This window comes from Poecile atricapillus, chromosome W (genome assembly GCF_030490865.1).
Source record: "Poecile atricapillus isolate bPoeAtr1 chromosome W, bPoeAtr1.hap1, whole genome shotgun sequence".
Taxonomy (NCBI): Eukaryota; Metazoa; Chordata; class Aves; order Passeriformes; family Paridae; genus Poecile; species Poecile atricapillus.
In genome coordinates this window covers 14,258,595-14,278,821 of record NC_081288.1, presented here as the reverse complement: position 1 = coordinate 14,278,821, position 20,227 = coordinate 14,258,595, and the positions used below count along the sequence as shown (strand labels likewise).

The 20,227-nt window shown below is 40.3% G+C and overlaps 2 protein-coding genes across 6 annotated transcripts in view; one reads left to right on the top strand and one right to left on the bottom strand.

Annotated features, from left to right (window-relative positions):
- COG5 (component of oligomeric golgi complex 5) overlaps nt 1-2,052 on the top strand; it is a 175,906-nt gene extending 173,854 nt beyond the window's left edge. For both annotated transcript variants that reach the window (XM_058864008.1, XM_058864009.1), the window contains one exon: nt 1,004-2,052. In XM_058864008.1, coding sequence (XP_058719991.1) covers nt 1,004-1,118 — 115 coding nt within the window. In that variant the 3' untranslated portion in view covers nt 1,119-2,052. The remainder of the gene's footprint in view (nt 1-1,003) is intronic.
- Nucleotides 1,861-19,363, bottom strand: HBP1 (HMG-box transcription factor 1). Of its 4 annotated transcripts, XM_058864010.1 has the most exons (12): nt 19,212-19,241; nt 16,208-16,297; nt 15,193-15,385; nt 13,879-14,110; nt 12,864-12,996; nt 11,989-12,100; nt 11,760-11,872; nt 11,255-11,411; nt 10,543-10,687; nt 7,902-8,231; nt 4,484-4,625; nt 1,861-2,969 (listed from the first exon to the last, which is right to left on the bottom strand). In XM_058864010.1, the coding sequence occupies exons 1-12, from the start codon at nt 19,224-19,226 to the stop codon at nt 2,952-2,954; spliced, it is 1,680 nt and encodes a 559-aa protein (XP_058719993.1). In that variant the 5' UTR covers nt 19,227-19,241; the 3' UTR covers nt 1,861-2,951. The 4 variants fall into 4 exon arrangements, with proteins under 4 accessions (XP_058719993.1, XP_058719994.1, XP_058719995.1 ...); XM_058864011.1 differs by lacking the exon at nt 16,208-16,297 and having other exon boundaries at nt 19,212-19,363; XM_058864012.1 differs by lacking the exon at nt 16,208-16,297 and having other exon boundaries at nt 15,193-15,381; nt 19,212-19,344.
- Nucleotides 19,364-20,227: the final 864 nt, after the last annotated feature.

Below are 20,227 nucleotides of genomic sequence, written 5' to 3'. Positions count from 1 at the left end.
CCCCACTGGTGTTAGTGCGGCACTGGAAGGGCTGTGGTGACATTCTGTATTAGAAAAGGAACAGCCACATACCAGGAGCTGTATTAGTCTCCACTTGAAATGGGGCCTGTTGTTCGTGGATTTTCTTAATGTCAGCTTTGCTGTAAATAGCACAAATATAAGCAAATTTTAGAAGGAAACTCCAAGATGATTGTATCAGTTACATGAAGAAATAGAAGCAGAAAAGGAGAAGAAAATTAAATTCAAAGCTATATTTAAGTGTGGCAACACTAGCTTGGCCTACTTAATGAATTAGTAAGTTGGAATCTCAACAGATGAACACTTAGAGTGTTTGTTTTACAAATACTGTCACTCAACAATACTGTGTACTAGAATGCTAGCTGAAAGGTGATCCTGTGTTGTAAAGCATTACCACAGTTGCCCCTTCTAGCTGTGCAGTGTTTTATTTGTGCAGTTCACACATGATGACTCTTCCGTGTGATATCCTGTGACAATGAATGAGAGCCAGGCCGTGCCTTGCCCAAGCCCTGCCTGGGTTTAGGACGGTGTTTCTGAGGATGGACGGTGGGAGTTCAAAAAGCTGTGCCAGGAATCACCTCAGGGCATGGCGGGTGTTCACCAGTGCCCCACTTTTCATGCTGGAAGTTGCACTCTCAGCGTCTGCAGCAGCTGGAGATTATTCTCTCCCTTTCTAAAGGTTACCAGTGCAGCACTGAGCCCGAGTCTGTGCGTCAGAGCTGTCATTTCAAGCCATCTGCAACATGCTGCTGCTTATTTAAATGTTAACTTGTTTGCTCTTCAAACGTGCAAGAAAGGAGCTAAAGATCATAGAACAATTATACAAAGCTTTGCAAGGCCTTCCTTGCTCACTTCCTTCCACAGACAAGTAGGAGCATCTGAGGAAAATTCTGCAGGAGGGAAGAAGGCAATTAATTTCTGTTGCAGATCCTGAATTTACAGTATTTAATTGCTTTAGCTGCTTTACTTTTTTTTTTTTTTTCAGCGGTGCACTGGAAGCTTATGTTCAGTCAGTGAGAACAAGAGAGGGAAAGGAGTTTGCGCCAGTCTATCCCATAATGGTTCAGCTGCTGCAGAAAGCCATGTCAGCTCTTCAGTGAACACAGCTGGACAATGCTCTCACACCAGGGAATGGACGTTAACACAGCTGGGGGCTTTGGTGCCACATACATCTTCACTGTTCATGTAAATTATCCCCAAGTACATCAGCTTTACAATGAAACATTTACCTCCTTCATATCTGAAACTTCTGTCTTCTTGCTTTATGTTCACATTACAGGAACTTACTTATACAGAAATATTGTAAGGAAGTGGTACAACTTTTATGTGCTGTAAGTCTACATCTAATTGAAACATTCTTAAGCATTCCTTTTGAATTTAGAAAAGTTTAAAATTAGAACTCATATATTACAGTGTAATTGCTGAATATCTCAAATAAGGAAGCAGCTCTTTCCCTACAAGTAGTTTTAAGCAGTTGAATACATTTTAGCCGTATTCAGAAAATTGTACTTTTGAAACATTTGAATCATCAGTTTCCATCTAAAAATCACTAATTTTAACACAAGGAAAAATATTTATAACTAACCTAAATGCTTCTCTATTGCACTGCTACTTGCTTAGAAATAATTTATATTAATTTCAACTCTTTTTGCTTAAACTGTAATAAAGAACATTAACTATCCAATCTTGAAAATAGTATTTGAAATTCTTCACTAGCTTCCTAATGGCAAAGCATTAAAATATACTTTGGATGGGTTCGTATAAAGACTTCCATGGAGAATGTGCTTATTGCTGCAGGGCTGACTTCGTGATTAGTCTTCATTTTATAAAATACACAACACCAAATTTTAATGAATTTATTTGAAATAATATACAAGAATATAGTGTGCAAAAATCTTAGGGGCAACATCATGTAGACGTGTCATAAACTGAAATTTACAGTTGTGATTCTTAAAAAAAAAAAAAAACAACGCACAGCTGTTTAGTACAGGAAAAGCCATGATTGTAAATGTTCACAGCAGAAGCAATTGTAATCCTAACACACCTGCTCTAATTTTAGACAGCTGGAGGAGAAAAAAAAGTAAAGTGCAAGTGTTGCACATATAGTTAAGTGCAAAGTTTGCCCCCACCATAAAGATGTCTTATGGCAAAATAAAATATTGTAGAATATGTGGCAAAGACAAAACACAGAGTAATAACTATGATGGTGATGATATCAACAGCACCACTTTTCTTGAGATAACGCTATTTATTCATTTCATCCTGTCCCGGGCCATTGATTCCACCACAAAATGACAGCTCTCACTAGTGCCAGCTGATGCAAAAATATCTCCCTTGTGGATACAAGTTTTCTAAGTGAAGTCCCAAGCAGCAGCTCCCTTGCCATCACACCACACCCTCCATTCCCACATGTTCTGGTGACTTGCTGGCAGCAGGGCAGGCTGGGAAGCTGGAAGCTGATAATACACTTTGCCATTTCAGAAAATCCCAGGCCTCATAATCGCAATTAATAATACAGTTGTGCAATACATATTAATCAGCAATAAGAATCAATGTATATAAACAGCTGTTACATATTTTAAAATTCCCCTTTTTGTACATTTTCTTTTAAAAATAAACATTTATACATATCTCCTTCGCCTCTTTCTAAAGTACTTTAGCACCACAGGATATCCATTTTCAAGCCTATATTACCTGATACATAATGAAGTTTGGAAGAAAAATAAGGCAATTTGGTTTAAAATGCTGATAGTTTTTAGCTTACTTAATGTTCTATTGTAAAAAGCAAATCTGCACTCAGATCATTTCGATGATGGTGCCAGTATTTTATGGTCACACATAGTCACAACAAATAGTAAGACCTTGATCTTGCATCTTCCCGCCATCGAGCAACAGCCATTTTGTAAATACAGAGTTTACAGGAAAATTCTGGCTTAATGCTGTTGTGAGCCCTGAGAAAAGAGAAGAGAAAACCAGGTCAAGCAAAGAGCACAACACTTGTTTTCAAAGCCACAAATTCACAAATCATTTGTCAGTTATTAAGAAGAAAACAAAAGGGTCAAACCAGACAGTTTTATTCCTTGATCACCAAAAGACCATCACAACGTCTCTGTCACAGCCTAGAGCCCACTGTCATTACTGAGTAAGGTTACCAGACTCCTAACAGCTCAGTTCACTGAACTACAGCAATTATGAAAGGTATTTCCTGCTGTAGCACTGAGGAAACAGGTTCTACAGATCCTGTTCTCTTGGCCTGAAGACTGTAGGGACAAGGAAACTCCTACTACAAGGCAGGGCAAACCCATCACTACTCAGCTATCCACACAAAGATGCCTCTGCACTGCTTTAGGCTCACAGGTGAGCCTGTGATCTCACCATCCAAAGCTCAAAACTGCAGTAGTGTAAGAGCAGAATCAGTAAATAATACTATTTTAACTAAACCCACAAGGAAATGTAACAGAAGCTGTCACTGTTGATTAAAATAATGCAGTGAACAGATAAACAGCTTGTTCCTAGCAGCTGGGGTTTGGTGGAACCTTCTGCAACAAGGGACTGGAAACTGCACAAAGTAAGTGCAGCAGAAAGAAACAACTCAGTGTTGGAGCATTTCTTATTCAGTCTTAAGGCAACACTTGTATATGCTCTTGAGAAAGAAGCCTCATTTACACATCAAAGAAAAGGGGGTAACTCGAGGATGAAATCTGAAACCACATGGATGGATGGTTTCACCAACCATGTAGATGAAGTTCACACCACCCTTCAAGCTCCTCCCCAGACATAAAATGGAAGAACTTGGCAAGCACTCCGTGCATCTTTCTTTCCAATCTACTTTTCTTGTTGGACAAGCAGAATCTCCTTTTTTGATGTTTGCTTTACATGATGTTTCAGCTTTAAAGCCCTTCTCTTTTTTAAATACATCCACCACCTACTAATATATTGCTGCAGACTCTTGGATTGATGGCTTTCTACAAAATGGAAAACAATTTCTTTTGCAACAGAAGTAGTATTATCTACTGTATTTATTTTACAACTGAACAGAGTAATAAATGAAGGGGATTCACGGGGAAAAAGTATTTTGCTCCTTCAGTATCATCGTATATGCTGATATAAATTATCAGGAAGAAAACTAGAAAAAGGTAAAGAAAAAGCTTCTACAGAAGATAAAAAAGTTTAGGTGCAACCTTATGAACTCACTTCAAAGTGAAAGACCACGTGCCCTTCCTTTGCATTTCACAAGCACACTAACTTTCAGTACAACAGAATCCAGAGAACTCTCATAAAATATTCAGACAGACCCTCTCCTGATCTGTCTCTGCCAAACTGCCAAAAGCAGGTTACACAACACAGGGGAGTAAATGAGAGTTTTGGCTACTAAGAAAGCAGCTTATTCTGAACAAAACACACTGTAGTCACCCATCTGAACACATGTAATGGCATAATGAAAAAGACTGCTTCACAAACATACAGAATTTGTTCGTTTTCTTTTCCAACAGTCAGGATTTAAACGCTTCTGCTCCTCTGCCAAGGCCTTGGCTTCTAGTGTGTACATCCTTCTTTCCTCATTTTTCATTTTCTTCCACCTGTCGCCAAGTATCACACTTATGGCTCTGCAAGATAAATGTTTACAGTACAGTTAGGACAGTGCTAAGAAATACCAAGATTTTTTTTATTTTTTAATTTTTTTTTTCTAAGCACTTTAAAAAATATGTGAGTTAAATTTGGAATTAACACACAAGGAAGAAATCAGCTGTATCAAAATTTTTAATAATCATATTTGCGATTATCTTCTCACAGTTCTTTTAACAGTTAAACAGCTGAGACTTGTGTGTTAGCTGAGCATGGGTCAATGCACATTTTAACATTTCAAAGTGTGTACATGCAGCAACTGGCATAAAGCAGCAAAACAGAGATGTTACAAAAACCACCACCAAATGGTAATCACATTTGTTTTGCTCTACTTTCATACTAGAAGATCATATGACAGATTTGCTGAAAATATGTTCTCTAATAATTAGAGCAATGAACTGAATATGACCTCAGCCAAATATTTGATTAACTGCAAGTCCCCATGTCTATTTAATCAATACCTGTAGCTTCCTCCACCTTTAATCAATCCTGGGTGGAACATACTGGTAAGTTCCCATTCCTGTGCAAATGGAACCATTTGTTCTAACACATCTATCACCATTTCCAGAGGCTGAACTAATTCCTTTCCTTATAAACTCTAGGTCTTTTGACAACATTTCCCTGTACTATCCTGCCATATTGCTTAACTGCACTCCCAAATGTTGGATCAATATCCCATTAAATCTTTAACTCCATCTTTTAGCTGAATGAAAATCTCTAAACAACACCTCTTTTATCAATGACTGTTAAAGCTACTAAGTGGTCTGTACACTTTGGCTTTGGATTACAGCAATGAGAGTTCTGTGACAGGTTCTAAGAAAAAGGTGAACACAACTAAGTACTTTTCTTTCTCCTATTAATAGAGTTCCATGCTGGCAGCAAAGATATTCAAACTGCATCAAGACAATTAGAATGTCATCAAGTATTTCCATAACATGGCACACAGAGCAATTCTGCACAACAGCAAAAAAATGGATTTGACTCCTGCAAGGCCGTGTGGTGCCATTCAAGTTTCTGTGAGCTGCAGAGCACACAGGGACCGACCACCTCCCACAGTGCCCAGACAGCCCCTGAGCCTGCACTGCCACCTGCTCTGGTGACTCCTTAGAGCAAACTCCTGCAGGGGACACCAGGTCCCATTGCCATCAAACCCATTTGCACAGGCTGTCTCTTTGGCAACAGAATTTCTGTTTTTCTATCCAAACTGAGAACTAGTAACTTTGGTCTGTCATCAGAAGCAAACATAACCAGTTTAATTAGCAGGTTTTTCATCTTTTGATAGTATCCAGAGGCATATCACCAGAAACCTGTCTGCTCTGGGTCACCAGCTTGTACTGGATCACTCACACCCTCAGGAAAGAACATGGTGACCCAGAGAGAGCAGGTCTGCTGTAAAAGCCATGCCTTCCCAAATAAAAATGTACCATGAAGTCTTTTAAACAAAAATATGATTTCCCTCATATCTAGAAGAACCACTACTCAAAGAATTTCTGAACACACAACCAAGTTCAACTGCAGTTACAGTGTTACATTGAAGAGTATCTAGAAAATAAACAAATGCAGCCCTAACACCAGGTTTTCAAACATGGTTTTGCAGTCCATTTAAGTATTGCGTGACTGTTGAGTTGTGCTTTGAATATTTACAAGCTCATTGTCTTGCTGACATGCCTTGAGCTGCTTTGTCTCAGAACAGACCATTTAACTCAGAATACTTCAAATTCTGTACTTTCCAACTCTGGTAAGGAAATAACAGCAGCAAACATAAGAACTCCACTGTACAGAAGTGGCTACTATTTGTAAGATGTACACAGTAATCTGAAAATTACACAAACTTATATTTAAAAAACATGAGAGTTGCCTCCCAGCAGCTAAATTAATGAATGAGGCATCACCTCAGCAACACTGGAGTGACAGTAGCTGAATGCCTGTATCAATTATCACTGCTATTTCTGCCATCCTGTGTTTTATGGATACCATGGAACTGCACCCAAATGCACTGACCTCCAAGCAGGACAGTGAGCAGTGCATTTTGAACTGTACTTGTAACTTTGCCATCTCTTTCCTTCAAGGTAAACCTGCTCACTGTCCTGCTTGCTCACTGAAATACTCAATTCATTTTCACATCCATGCAGCCACAGCTCCAGTTCACTACATCCATTTGAAATCAGCATTTTCAACTAAATATATAACCATCATAAACTTTCCTGGATGACATTCTGTTCCATTTCTCATTGATAGTTGCAATGTGTGTGAAAGCAGCAGATCTGTTTCACTTCATTTACTATAAACATTACACAGCATCATTGTCAGGACATACAAGATTGGCTGGGATTTGTCTGGCAGGATTTTTTATTTCAGCACCAGTTACAGCCTCCTTATTAGAACGTTATAAAACAGTAAAACCCCTTTCAAAACCCTGCTAATTTTAATTTTTACCAGATTTAGTTCTAGAATTATGTCACAATGCAGTTTTTACAATAACAGTTTTTGTAAAATTATGTACAGTAAAAAATATGATTGTAAGATCAGTCCATGTTTGTGTGTTTTGATTTCTATTTACATATGCACAGTTAGCACCAAATATTACTTAAAACATATGTAATGGAAACCTTAATAAAAAAATGTTTGGAAGCAAATGTGCTAGAGATTAAGAACAAAAGAACAAACAAATAAGGACCTGTCCCCCAAACACAGTCATATAACTCTTCCTGCAAGTTTTGACAGATTGTTGAATGCCTTTAGGACAAGCAAAATTTGGCAATGTGCTGTCTGGATTATGATCTTTGAGATATCCCAATTTATCATTACTCTACTCTTCAACAGGATATACAGACTGAAAATCAATGCTGGTAACTTCATGACCAATTTGCAATAATATGTCAAGACTTAATTAGAAGAACCAGAAACCCCCTTTTTTCCATTACAGCACATGAACAGAGCACCTCATCATTGTAAACAATGACGGTTCTGTATTTGTTCCTCTGCCAGTGCACACATATACATGTATCAGTTGCTTTACCCCAATGTTTTCTCAAAAGGTAAGTTTGCCAGAAATGTGTCAAAGTTCACCGAGTACTGTAAATATTCACAGTCCACCCATAAACCACCCTATACATTAATATATTTCAAAACTTATTCTTAAAACAATACACACATTTTATTTCAAATGCAAAATTTAGGTTATTTAAATCTAAAAGCAGGACGCAGATATTTTTCTAACTCACCAGTAGTAGCAAAACTACAGTTTGTATCATTACCTGTTGTCTTTCCCTGGATACATCTGAGTGTATTCAACTCTGTATTTTTTGGCAAAAAGCATGAAGGCATTCATTGGTCTTTTGCACTTGTTTGGAGAAGTGGCACTCACAGTACTTGCAGTCCCTGAGCTGTGGCTTTTGCCAGCTTTGCTGTACAAAGGATTGGAGGAAAGATGTGACGATGCAGCAGAGGCACAGTTTTTACTACTGCATTCTGATCTCTCAGCATCTTGATTGTTTGATCCCCCACAGGACAGCGAAGCGCGACGCTGGCGAGCCATGCTGCTGAGCACATACACTGCAGAGGAGTCCATCGGGGTAAAATCGTAACTACAGGGAAAAGACAGATCATAAAGCCACCGAGTCATTTTCATGTAAAATCCCTAAATATCTGTTCACTCTTCAATTTTACTATATTTCTAGTATTTTGCCCTCTTTTGTGTGACATAATGATTTGTGCTTTATGTGGACGTCAGTATGAAAAACAAAAAAACTACAAGACTTTGGCAGATAAGTTAGTATTTTAGTTTTTTTTTCAATGTGATGAAGACTGCAACTTTACATGTTCTGCTGTGTATCGGTTTCCTCAGGTATGTATCAGTCAACTACACAATGTCTTCAAACTTCATCCTCTTTTTAAACACACGTTTTATTTCTGCTTCTGTCCTTACCATAAATCAAATTGATCAGTGAACGACAAGTACAGAATGGGAAGAAATGCAATGAGTTCACTTGCAAATATATACTAATGGCAAATATGAAACCACTATATTAAAATAAATTATATTATATCCACTACTGTACAAATAACTTCTCTAGACAGCTGAATACATAGTATTTTACACACAAACCTTCCAGTGAGGTCAAAACCCCGCTCAGAGCCCCGTGACGTCGCACTATTTGATGCTGTGCTGACAAACGCCTGCCCTCTAGTGACAAAATTGCGACATTCCTCCTCAAGGTATTGGAACAGCTTAGACGACTTGTTTCCATAAAATTCAGACCTCCAAATACGACAAACTCTTGCAATTTTTAGCTGACCAACAACTACAATTAACCTCTATTCACCAAAGAAGTAGTTTAACTCCACATACTCTCTGTTACCATCTCCAGGTGGGAAAAACACTCTTGGAACGGGGCTAATCAATCATAAATCCAAACCACTAAATTATCACCACAAAGTGATACACATAGAACATATACATGCTAAGGCTCCTCTTACCTACTGCTCAATGTGGCTGTAGTTGGATGATTTATGGCCAAAATAAGGGTTTTGAAGAGCTTTTTTGTGACCACCAAGTAGAACTATCTACTTGCAAGGAAACGCTGTATGTGACAGTCCAGCCCCCATCTGCAAAGGCAGCTCCTCTTGTGGGACAGAACCACACAGAAGAGGAGCCTGACAAGTGGCTTCCACCATCCCTCAGGAAAGTACAAAGCAGCAAAGAAGTGAAAATGTTGACTGTCTTGCAGGCTGTCATGAGATAAGGAAAAAGTACCTATCTGTTCTACAACAGGCCAGCACCCTTCCTATTCATAATCTCCTTCCCATAACACAGAAACAGAATTTTGTTTTTAATTCTTCTGTCCTGTTATCACAGCTGCAGCTGCTGCATGCCCCTCTCTCAGTCACTCCCTTCTGCCCAGAAAGACAAGGAATTTGAAGTACAAGGCAGTATTCAGCTGGGCTGCAAATTAGTAAGGAGCCACAAATCCAGATTTTTCAATGACATGTAGCTACTATGATTCTAACAGCTCTCTAAATACGCTGTTCACAACAGGTGTTAAGAAAAATGCCCAGACAGCAAATGAGTGAAACCAAGCAATCTGAACTTGCTCTATGCCAGACTGAAATCATACAAGAGCTCCCAGGGCTTGAACTGCTAAAAGTCTATAATTCCTTTTCTTCTGTTGTAAAGAAACAAAGTGCAACTGGATTAAAAACAGATGCTAAAAAGGCACTAACATCATAGGAAAAGATAGATTTTACTAAACCTAAAATAGTATGAAAAAAATCTTTACTATTTCCTTAGACTCTTAGAGTAATTTATGTTGAACAGGATCTCTGAAGGTTATCTGGTTGACGTTCTAGCTCAGGGAAACCCCAAAGTGAACCAAACTCTGAAGTCAGGTATAAAAGAATGGCAAAAAACAGAATACACAAAAATAGTAAGAACTAATTATGAACATACTGTATTCTAAAGCCATTGCACATGCATTTACCACTAAGAAACTACTAGATAATTCAGACATATTGTTGCATATGAAGCATGAGATAACAGCTGGCAGACTGTTTCCTGACTATTGTCAGAAAATTGTACTAGATTTTTCAAACATAACCCACTTGACATGGAGAATTTATAAAGACAAGATATATATTTACTACTTTATCTAATCTGCCTTAAACTATCAGAAAAAGAGGCTAAAAAGTTATTTCACTCCAAGGCACTACTTTGCAGTTTAGCAGAGCACATAATTACACAGTTTTCCTAGTACTGAGTATTCATTTTTCCCTATCATTTATCTCATATTACCAAAACTATTCTCTCTTTCCTCTATGTAATGCTTCAAATTCTCCCAGATTTAAGGTGCCTACTCATTAAATACAAGAACCACTGAGGCCACTTTATCCAAAAATTACCTTTTAAATGTATCAAAAACACCTGAATCATCAAAGTTAATGGCATCAGGGTGTCCAGGAGGTAGACACAGATCTCCAAGATGCATTTCACAGCATGGAATGCCATGCTGTACCACAGTCAAGCTTGGATAAAAAGATGACCAACCTGAAGTGGTAAAGAGTTAAATTAGACAAACGGCCAGACAATCTCTCCGGTTCTTCATTGGAGCAATCCTATATCTTGAAATTACATAATTTTATAAAAATGTTCTGATGTAATTTCTTTCACCCAAAAGAAATATCAGAAACTCTTACTTAGAGAATTCTTACTGCAAACAGTTTATTTTTATCTCAAATAAAATCTCATTCTAGCAAAAAAGAATCAAAACCTGGAGACTTTTAACATCAGAAGTTCCATTTTTAGCAAGTGTAAAAAGCCTCCCTTACTTGCAGTTTTCCTGTCTCCCCCCACCCTGTTTTTTCTGCTTTTCTGAGCTCCATTGATATACCAAATTAAATCTTTCCTTAAGAGATAGGTAGTCTTCCCGGAGCTTTATGGCTTTACACGTTTTTTTGTTTGTTCATAATCCGGATTTCTTTACAAAGAAAGTAAATTGTTTCTACATCACAACTTTTATCATTTTATTGAACAGTATGGGATGCCAACAAAATCTGCAATCACTTTCTGAGAATATTTTAATATACAACCAAGTGTACTTGAGGTATTTCATACCTTTATTTTTAACATAAAATGGATGATCGAGTCTGCATTCTACGGTAAGCAAGCCATCCTCCACTGTGCCAGGATCAAAAGTCAGCTTCAGCACTGACTCACCACAGGAAATACTTTCTTCATGAGAAATCAACTTCAAACCATTGGAACCATAGTCCTGTTAACACACATATAATTCAAAACACTTCCCCCAAGAAAAGCATATACCTGCATATAGTCAAGGTGTATACTCATTATCATACATTGTATTAAAAAATAACAATATTCTAATTTGCATTTCCATGTTGCTAGAATTTAATAAAGATGACAGAACATTCAAAACATGCATAAATTAATTCAGTTCAAGTGGTTTTCTGTGAGATACACAAACAGCACAGTGATCAGCTCTAAACAACATTAATGTCATCCTGTTTTCCTGAGACAGCAATTAAAAGCACAGGGGTAAGGTAAGAAACTAAGTCTTGGCTACAGGTATTGCACTGAATTTATTAGAGCTAACAGCTACCTTGTAAGGACTGACTGAGAGATTTTCCTCTTTTCCACAGCTTTCAGATCTTGCAAACTCTTCAACATCCTGCCATTCTTTATTGCGTCCTTTATGAAAGCACAAACGAGAGCCTAACAGATTTTTTCAAGGAAAAAAAGAACATTACTGTTAGCTGAAAAAGTCTGTGTTACAAGGAAAAAAACCAAAACAAGATAAAACAAATACTTATTTGATGATACATGATTACCTTTTAGAAAACAATGCCAAACAGTTGAGGGCCAGGAATGGCACCATCCTAAATCATCATCATCTGAAAGTGATGACATGCAGAAAATGCCAGATTCTGATTCGCTATTCACCTATTAAAAAAAAGCAAAATGGTGTTGGTATTTTACTGCAGAGTATTTTAGGGCTGGTCTTATGTCTTAAGAAAGTCTCTAACTTGCACTTGTGGCATCATTTACCTTAAATACTAATAGGAATGTAACATGAAGACAAAGATTAAAGCAATGCAGTAAATATGAATGGATCTCCTTTTCTGAGATGCATCCTGCCATTTCTGAGTTTCATTCTCTGAGATTCATTTCATTCCTATGGATTATCTTATGCTCATGTGTAGGCATTTTACACCTCATCATTCCTTGGTCATCTACAGAATCATTTAAAGCACATTACTCTATGGTCCAGTTACTGGGAAGCTGTAGGCTCAAGGCAGTTGTAGATAAAAACCACTGGAGAAAATTCACTGTTGTTAACAGACAAATTTCAGATACAAATTAATATATGGGAAAAGGAGACACAGGATGGACAGGTTTTGTGCATTTCAAAGGAGAGGGATTTATATTTCTTTTTGAGGCTTCAAACAAGATAACAGTTTTATAAAGCTTGCAATAGAAGGAGTCACAATAGAAGAAGAGCTTTCTTAGTTATTTCATCACAAAAAATATGAAGTAGTGCCACAAGCCTACCCAGTGTGGTAAAAACAAAAGTTACAGAAAATCTAGCTTAAATGGTAATAGTATTAATACTAAACAGATTTTTTTTTTAAACTAGTTTCCCTTGTCAAAAAACTTAATCCATTTCTCATACATGCTTATTTTAAAATGTTTCAGAACAACTCACCCTTTCATGTCTGACTGGTGTTTCATCCCCATCGTTCTTGGAGAAGTTAGGATCATTGTTTGAAGATCCTGGTGGAGGACGTGCATAGGAATGTAAACTTTTGCTTGTTGCTATTATGCGAACAGGAGATGATCTACAACAGAAACATGTATTTTAAAATATCTCCCATTAAGAGAACATGAGACTTTGCTGCCATTACTCTAAAATGCTTTTATTGCAAATATTTCCATTTGCAAGAGCTTGAACACCAAACAAACTTCCCACACACCAGTATTCCAACGGGATGATTAAAGGGCGCAAACTCAGGCAAAGAGAACATTTAGTATAACTCCTGCATAGGTTCTCAATAGCACCCAAATGACATAGTGTCATCTCCTTAGCACAGTGCTGAAGTTTTTATAAATATCTTGAAGCAAATAGTCTGCTCTTCAGAGAATATAAAGACAACTGCTCTGTCCAAATGATTAAATCTCAGCTGCATATTAATACTATTAACAGTATTGCATTGAGTTTTCTGATTATAAACCTAAGAAAAGCTGTACAGTAAAAAGTGAGGCCCAGAAATTTCCAAGATACCACACTTGCTGCTCACAACCTTACAGAATATCACAAACTTGAGACAGTTATCACTAAAATACACATTGCATTAATTTCCAGTTAGCTGTTTAAAAAAAATAAAAATCTGAAGTCTGTGCACTAGAAAGCTTTAGTAATTTAATGTAAGAAATTCCTCTTAGTTTTTATTTGTTGCCTCACAGGAGGTAAATGTCCATAAGTTCTGAGCCTGCTGTGGACAGGCAATGTCTTTATATCATCCTATGCCATTCACAGCTGGAAACTAAGCAGCTTTTGCAACAGGCTCTGAGATGAGTTCTGTGCTTACTTTGACAGAACAAATAAAAAGACCAAAAAACAGGGCTCTAGTTCAAAGTCAGAGTGTGTAAAGAGTGAAGAAAATATTTTGGAGACAGGATTATAAATCTGTACACTTCAAAACTGAAATGCGTGTCAGTACCTGTTATAAAAAGCGCACTGCATCAACGGACTCTGAGGACTTGTGGCTATATTTGCTAATTCTGTCAACCAGTTCACCCCATTCTCAGAATAAGCATTTTCTGCATTGCTGTTTGAGGTATGTTGGCTCCATGAAGGCCTTGAACATTCCTGATGTGAAACATCAGCACCAAGCTGAAAAAGTGCAGGTGGGGTAGAATCTGTCTGCACAGCCTGTAATTCAGGAAGATCATCTACAAACAAAGGCACAAATTACCATAATTATATTCAAGTTGTCTACGTAATTTGACACCAAACCTTGCAAATTTGGTGAAGAAAAAGGAAGCACAATAAAGTAATTTTATTTTCTCATATCACAACTACCAACATTTCACAAACCCTATTCATAAAAATGGCCACAGAAATAGTAACATCACTAGTCAATTATATATTCACAGAAGAAATTTAAGTAAAAATAAGGTAACTAGATTTGGTTCTGATTTTAAAGTTTTTACTAGATTGACCAGTTTACACAGGACTATACAGCACTGTTATTCAAAAACAACATACTTCGCTAAAATACTAAATACTAAAACATTCCACAAAAGACAGTTAATCTGTCCTTGAAGGTTCAACACTAAAAAAATTCAACATCAGACCATGCTCAAGGTAAAAGGTTTCTGCCATGGAACCAGTTAAATAAATTAAATAAATCATGAAAGCTGGGTGTACAGCCTGGTAGGGTGAATTCCTATCAATAATATAAACCTTTCCTATCCCATACAGAGTAACAGAAAAGACCCCAGCTTGTTAAGAGAAGTCTGTGCTATGTGCTGTCATGTAACTAAGTATCATTAGTCTTAATCACTCCAAAACTGCAAATAAATATGTTAATATTTCACTGATTATAATGCTACTTTCTTAAGCACATGCTGTTTTTCTCCAGTATGTTAAGAACTGAAGTAATGTTCCTCTATCTTGTAATCTTTATTTGCAGCAGATCTAAAGCAACATGATTTCCCTTTAGGAGGAGCTCTTGAGCTTTCTGTTTGTTTTTCCTGTGCCAAAAAAACCCTGCTCCTCTGGGGATTAGAAGCAGAAATTTGTGGCTGTGAGTTCAAGAACACATTTGAGTCAACAGGCGAATGTGTCAGAACTAGAAATGGGTTAAAGGGAAAAGTGACTGCAAAGTAAGACCTTCAGAAGTCACAATTCCCTGACCTACTCAAGTTAAAAATCAGCAATTTCATTCAGTCAGCTTCCAATAATTTCAGTATAGGAAATCTAAAACAAACTTCAGAATTCAGTTTCCTCTGAAAAAAATCATGTTATTTACCAAGTTCCATGTGCTCATCACAGGATGCATATCCAGGAGAAGAGGGCAGGTTTTCATTACACTTCAGCAACTCCAATGACTCATTCATCCCTGAAGTTCTCTTGTCCACTACCAGAAGGAGTTTCTGAACTGCATTAGGCATTTGATTTGTCTTCACTTCCCACACCATGTTAGGATGCTCCAAAGTATCTGGCTTTAGAAAGACAGAGGTTAGAAATATGTGAACTGGTTTAAGTTGCATCTGATATACTACTTCATTACCAGGGCTCTAAATCCTCATTAGTCAGTTGAGTATCACAGCATATTTTAGGGGTGTCTAGACATAATCTTGTACAATCCTTACAGAAAACAGAGCTAACTCTGAAATCAAGAGGCTGCCTGGGGCCCTGGCCACTTGAGTTTCTAGTATCTTGAAGGATGGAGACTCCCTGGCATTTCCCCTGTTCCAGTAACCACTCTTCCTGTAAAGCTGTTCCTTATGCAGGTTTGAACTTCCCACAGCCTGTGCCCACTGCCTTCAAGTCTGGAGCTACCTCCTCAACCACTACTCAAGCAAAGATAAACAACATTCACTTGGTATCCTAAGCCACTAAGCCCATCACAAAAAGGCAATCAGATGGGTCAGACAAGATTTGATTTTGGCTAATCTGTCCCGGCTATTCCCAGACAACTTCTAGCCTTACAAAAAGGGTAGACATAGCTGTCAGGAGAATTTTGCCCCATAAAATACATGAAGGTAAGGCTGACCAGCCTGTAGCTTCCCCACGTCCTCCTCCTTGAAGCCTGACATTTTCATTCTTTCAGTTATTGGGAGCCATCCTGCCACCACATCCACTGCTTTTTGGAGACCATCCTCATAATATTTCACCAGCTACAGCAGGGGGCTTGGAACCAGATGAACTTTAAGGTCCCTTCAAACCCAAAACATTCTGTGACCCACGACTGGCCTGGAGGGATCCCATCTGGTCCCACTGCTTCATGCATGGATGCCTCACAGAACCAGCATGCCCCTCACCTGCTCCGCTTCTACCACAGACAAAGAAGTGTCTTGCTCTCTCAGAGACAAGTTGCTACACCCAGGGACTTGAGGAACCTGGGAACAGGCCTGGAAAATGAAATTCAAAGCAAAAATGCTGTCCTTAACCTTGTGAGATCAGGTCTCCTCTGTCATTTAGCATCAGGCCCACCTTTTCCCCAGTTACCCTTTCAGCACTGGTGTCTCTGCAGAACCTTTTCCACCACCCTTCCCATCTCTGGCCTCCAGGAAGAGTCTCAAACATGCAGGACTCCTAACAGCCTTCCCTGTGTTGCAAATGGAAAGATGAAACCCCTACTGGAAGATTTCACTTCTGTTTCATTTCCCCAATCCTAGCAATGTAACATTTATACCAAACTCATTATTTTAAATCATCTACAGCAGAGAACTGAGTGCTTATTCTACACAGCCACTGCCTCTAAAAGCCGGTAAACAGTGTTATCCAATCTTTAGTAATTTGACTATCTACTTTTTTTCTTCAGATGAGGATGAATTAAAGATACCATAACATGATTACCATGTACTTCAATGAAGTGTCCCTGAAGAAATAATCATGAGTCTCTCACGAAAGAGCAGGAAACACAGTTTAGTATGAAAGAAAACCTGAAAAGTCTGCCATATGCATGTCCACTAAGTAAGCTACATTAGAGAAATACCAACAATTGCTGAAAAAGTGTAATATTTTAATATCATAGAATGACTGGGTTGGAAGGGACCTCTGGAAGTCATCTAGTCCAGCCCCCTCCACTGCTAAAGTAGGCTTACCTACAGCAGGTTGCACAGGATCATGTCCAGGAGGGTTTTGACTGGATAATTTCTACCCTTCTGATCTCCTAAACTTTCAAATATATGCAAAACTTATATAAAGTTGCATGCTAAACATAAAAAGATGTTTGATTCTACTCAAATGGCTCTACTACAAAGCTACATCAGTTTATTCTGATTTTAAGCAGAAGAAAGGTCACAGAAATGAGAATATACAGCTCAAACTATCAGTGACATTACTTTCACCTCCAAAAGACACCTTTAACACAATTTATACCCCTGTCACCCATGAGGGACAGCAAAATTACAGACAAGAGCAGATAGCTCAGTTATTTCTGAACAGAAAAAACAGACCTCAGTAGTACAGGTCAGGACCTTGAAGATTATCTCCAACTAATCAACTCTGAAAAGCCACTCCTTGTTTTTCTGGCTTATCTACATCTTTCCTTTCCCTCCTTCTGCCCTGGTTTTTTTTGGGTTTTTTTCCTCTCTTCCTTTCCAATTTTCCTGCCAAAATGAGGAAGCAAACTTATTTCCAGAATGTTATCTTCTCTTTCCTTCCTGCCAGGTGCCAAGACTTGAAAGTATATGTCCTCATATCCCAACACTCTGAAGGTCAGAGATAAGGTACAGATAGAAAATACTAGTCTGACAAGAAAAATACTTGTTTGAGAAATGAATTATTCCTCCAAGTCATAAGAATTTCTTTAAACCAAAGCCATCTGTGTACAAAAGCAAAAAAAAATCCTCAAACAAATGAATTACAAAGAAACTGAAAGAGAATTACAGAGAAAAACAAACAAAGTGCCCAACTTTACTTTTAATTTTTTTATTCTGTTTGATTAAAGCCTGCTGTGGACATCACGTCCTTCTCCTCAGCCTTTCAATGGTTTAAAATTAAGGGGATTAATCATTAATTATCTTGTAAAGATTTTTTAAGATTCAACTTTACATTGAAAATTTGTTGTGTCAAATGTCGTCTAGAACCATGCTTCAAAGGACCGTAATTACTGCGGCTGTCTTTGGAGGCTAAATGAAAATGTGCTTTAAAGTAAGTTAATTTGTCATGCTAAAACAAATGGCACTACTAACAAAGACTATTAATTCAACCATGTCTATTTCTGAGGTACAAAAATAAAATTGGGAGAAAATAAAGACTGGCTGAGAAGGGGTTCAGCAGGAACTGGGCAGCATCCACCCAAACCGCACTGCGCAGGAATGCCTGGGTGGAAGTGCTTCCCGTGGTTTTTTTCCTTCTGCTCTTTGCCTTTCTTCCCCCAACCTTCTGACGAAGTTTGAGGCCAGGTCTACGCCTGAGCAATAAGCTGGACGGAGTTTAATTTGGAGAACAGCTTCTCCAAGCAAAACACAACACACTGGCAAGACTGGATCTACACCAGGGACTTTTCCTGGCGCAGCTGCTTTGATCAGGAATCCTCGCTGCACATCCCCGGCCGTGCCAGAGCGCGCAGCCGAGGCAGAGCGTGATTCACCATGTTTTCGAAGCCCTGGCGGCCCGGTCTCTGACGCAGGGCGGGCCGCGCTGCCCCCGCCGCTCCAGCCCCTTGAGCACGGAGCTCGCAGGGCGGCTCGGGGGCCGCAGAACTCGGGGACCCCCGGGCCGAGCCCCCCGGGCCCCCCTCCCCGACACCCTCAGGGCATCCCCCGCCCGTCACGTGACCTTGTTTACACCCGCGGCCGCACGGCGCAGGCGCGCTCGGCCCCATTCATTCGAACTGCGTAACACCGGCCCGGGGGGGCCCCCCCGCCCCGGCCGCCGCTGCCCCCGCGGGGCTCACCCGCACCCACGGACACCCCAAACACTCCCCGTGCCGCACAGCCACCGCTCCCGCAGCGGGCACAGCGCCCTCGCTCTGACAGACCGGGACGGGCAGCCGCTCCCCGGGAAAACAAGGAGGGGGATACCCCCCCGATTCCGCTTGTTTTCGTGGTTTGAAGGGGCCTAAAGAGGGCTGGCACACCCCGTGAGTTTCAACCCAGCGGTGCGGGAGGATGGCGGCTTCACGGGGCCGGTCAGGGAAGGCGTACAGTAAACAATGTCCGAGGTTCCCCTCGCCGTCAAAAGACCGGACCCACCGCCTTTCTCGGCTCGGCCTGCAACCCTTACCACTACTCCCCGACCTCCCCCACCCTTCCCGTCCCCCGTCGGAACCCCGCAGCCCCTAAAAACGGCAGCTCGAAACTTTGTAGCACTTACCGAACCCGTCGCCATTACCGAGCTCCCCTGGGCTGTCCCCCCAGCCCCGTCCTCTCGGCGGGTCCCGCCCCCTACAGGCGCTGCTCGAGCGCTGAGTGGCCAGAGGCGACGTTGCTCAATTCGCAGCCGCTTTCTATTGGCTGACTGGCCTGCCTGTCAGGAATCCTCCCGGAGGGCGGGCATGTTTTGACTCTCCTGCACAGCGGATTGCACCGCGCCGCACATCAATCACCCCCATGTGGCGCTCCGATTGGCCGATGCCTCCGCCGGCAAGCGCAGAAGCATTCTGGGAACTGTAGTCGCCACCGCCGCCCGCGCCTGCCCACGGGTCCGCGATAAGACGACAGCCCCCAGGATGCCCCGCGCGGGCCGAGCGATAGTAAACAAGCGGCGCGGGACACGTGTACCCGGGGCTGCCCGCGCGCCCCCCGCCCCGCACGGCCCGGCCCGGCCCCAGCCGCGCTTTGCGGAACCGGCCCGCGCTGGGCCCGAGTCACGGCGGCGCCGCGGAGGGCAAAGGAGCTGGCTAAAGGTCAGGGAGTGAGTCAGCAGCTGCGCCCGGCCTCCGCTCCGGCCTCGTCACTCGCCTCTCTTTCATTGAAAAGACAGTGATGGGAGCTTAGGCCCAAAATACAAGTTGGGGTGGGGAGGAGAACATAAATTAAATCCATGCAGGTTAATGAGGCCCGTAGTGTTTCCCAGGCAGTCCCATACATTTATTGCCAAAACAACAGTGTGACTTCGTTAAATATTAAGACATTTTCCCACTTACCCTGTAACTGGGAGATCAGAGAGACAAGATTCCTGTGCAGACTGCATCTTCGTCACAAAATAGATTAATTACAATGCATGATGTGAACCAAAGCAAGAACACGCACAATTCAGAAACAGACAATGATGGACAGTTACAATATTTTGCAATTGTTGAGATTTTTCCAACAAATATACTTCTTTCTTATCCTGTTGTCAACATCATTCCAGAAACGAGAACGGGTCTTAAATCCTGTCTCAGAACC

Bases quoted from the DNA above. Each gene is read 5' to 3' on its own strand.
- HBP1 (XM_058864010.1), bottom strand. The intron at 12,997-13,878 runs GTACTGACACGC...TTTCTGTTGTAG, and splicing joins CAGTGCGCTTTTTATAACAG to ATCATCTCCTGTTCGCATAA. The intron at 10,688-11,254 runs GTATGAAATACC...TTACCACTTCAG, and splicing joins ATTTTATGTTAAAAATAAAG to GTTGGTCATCTTTTTATCCA.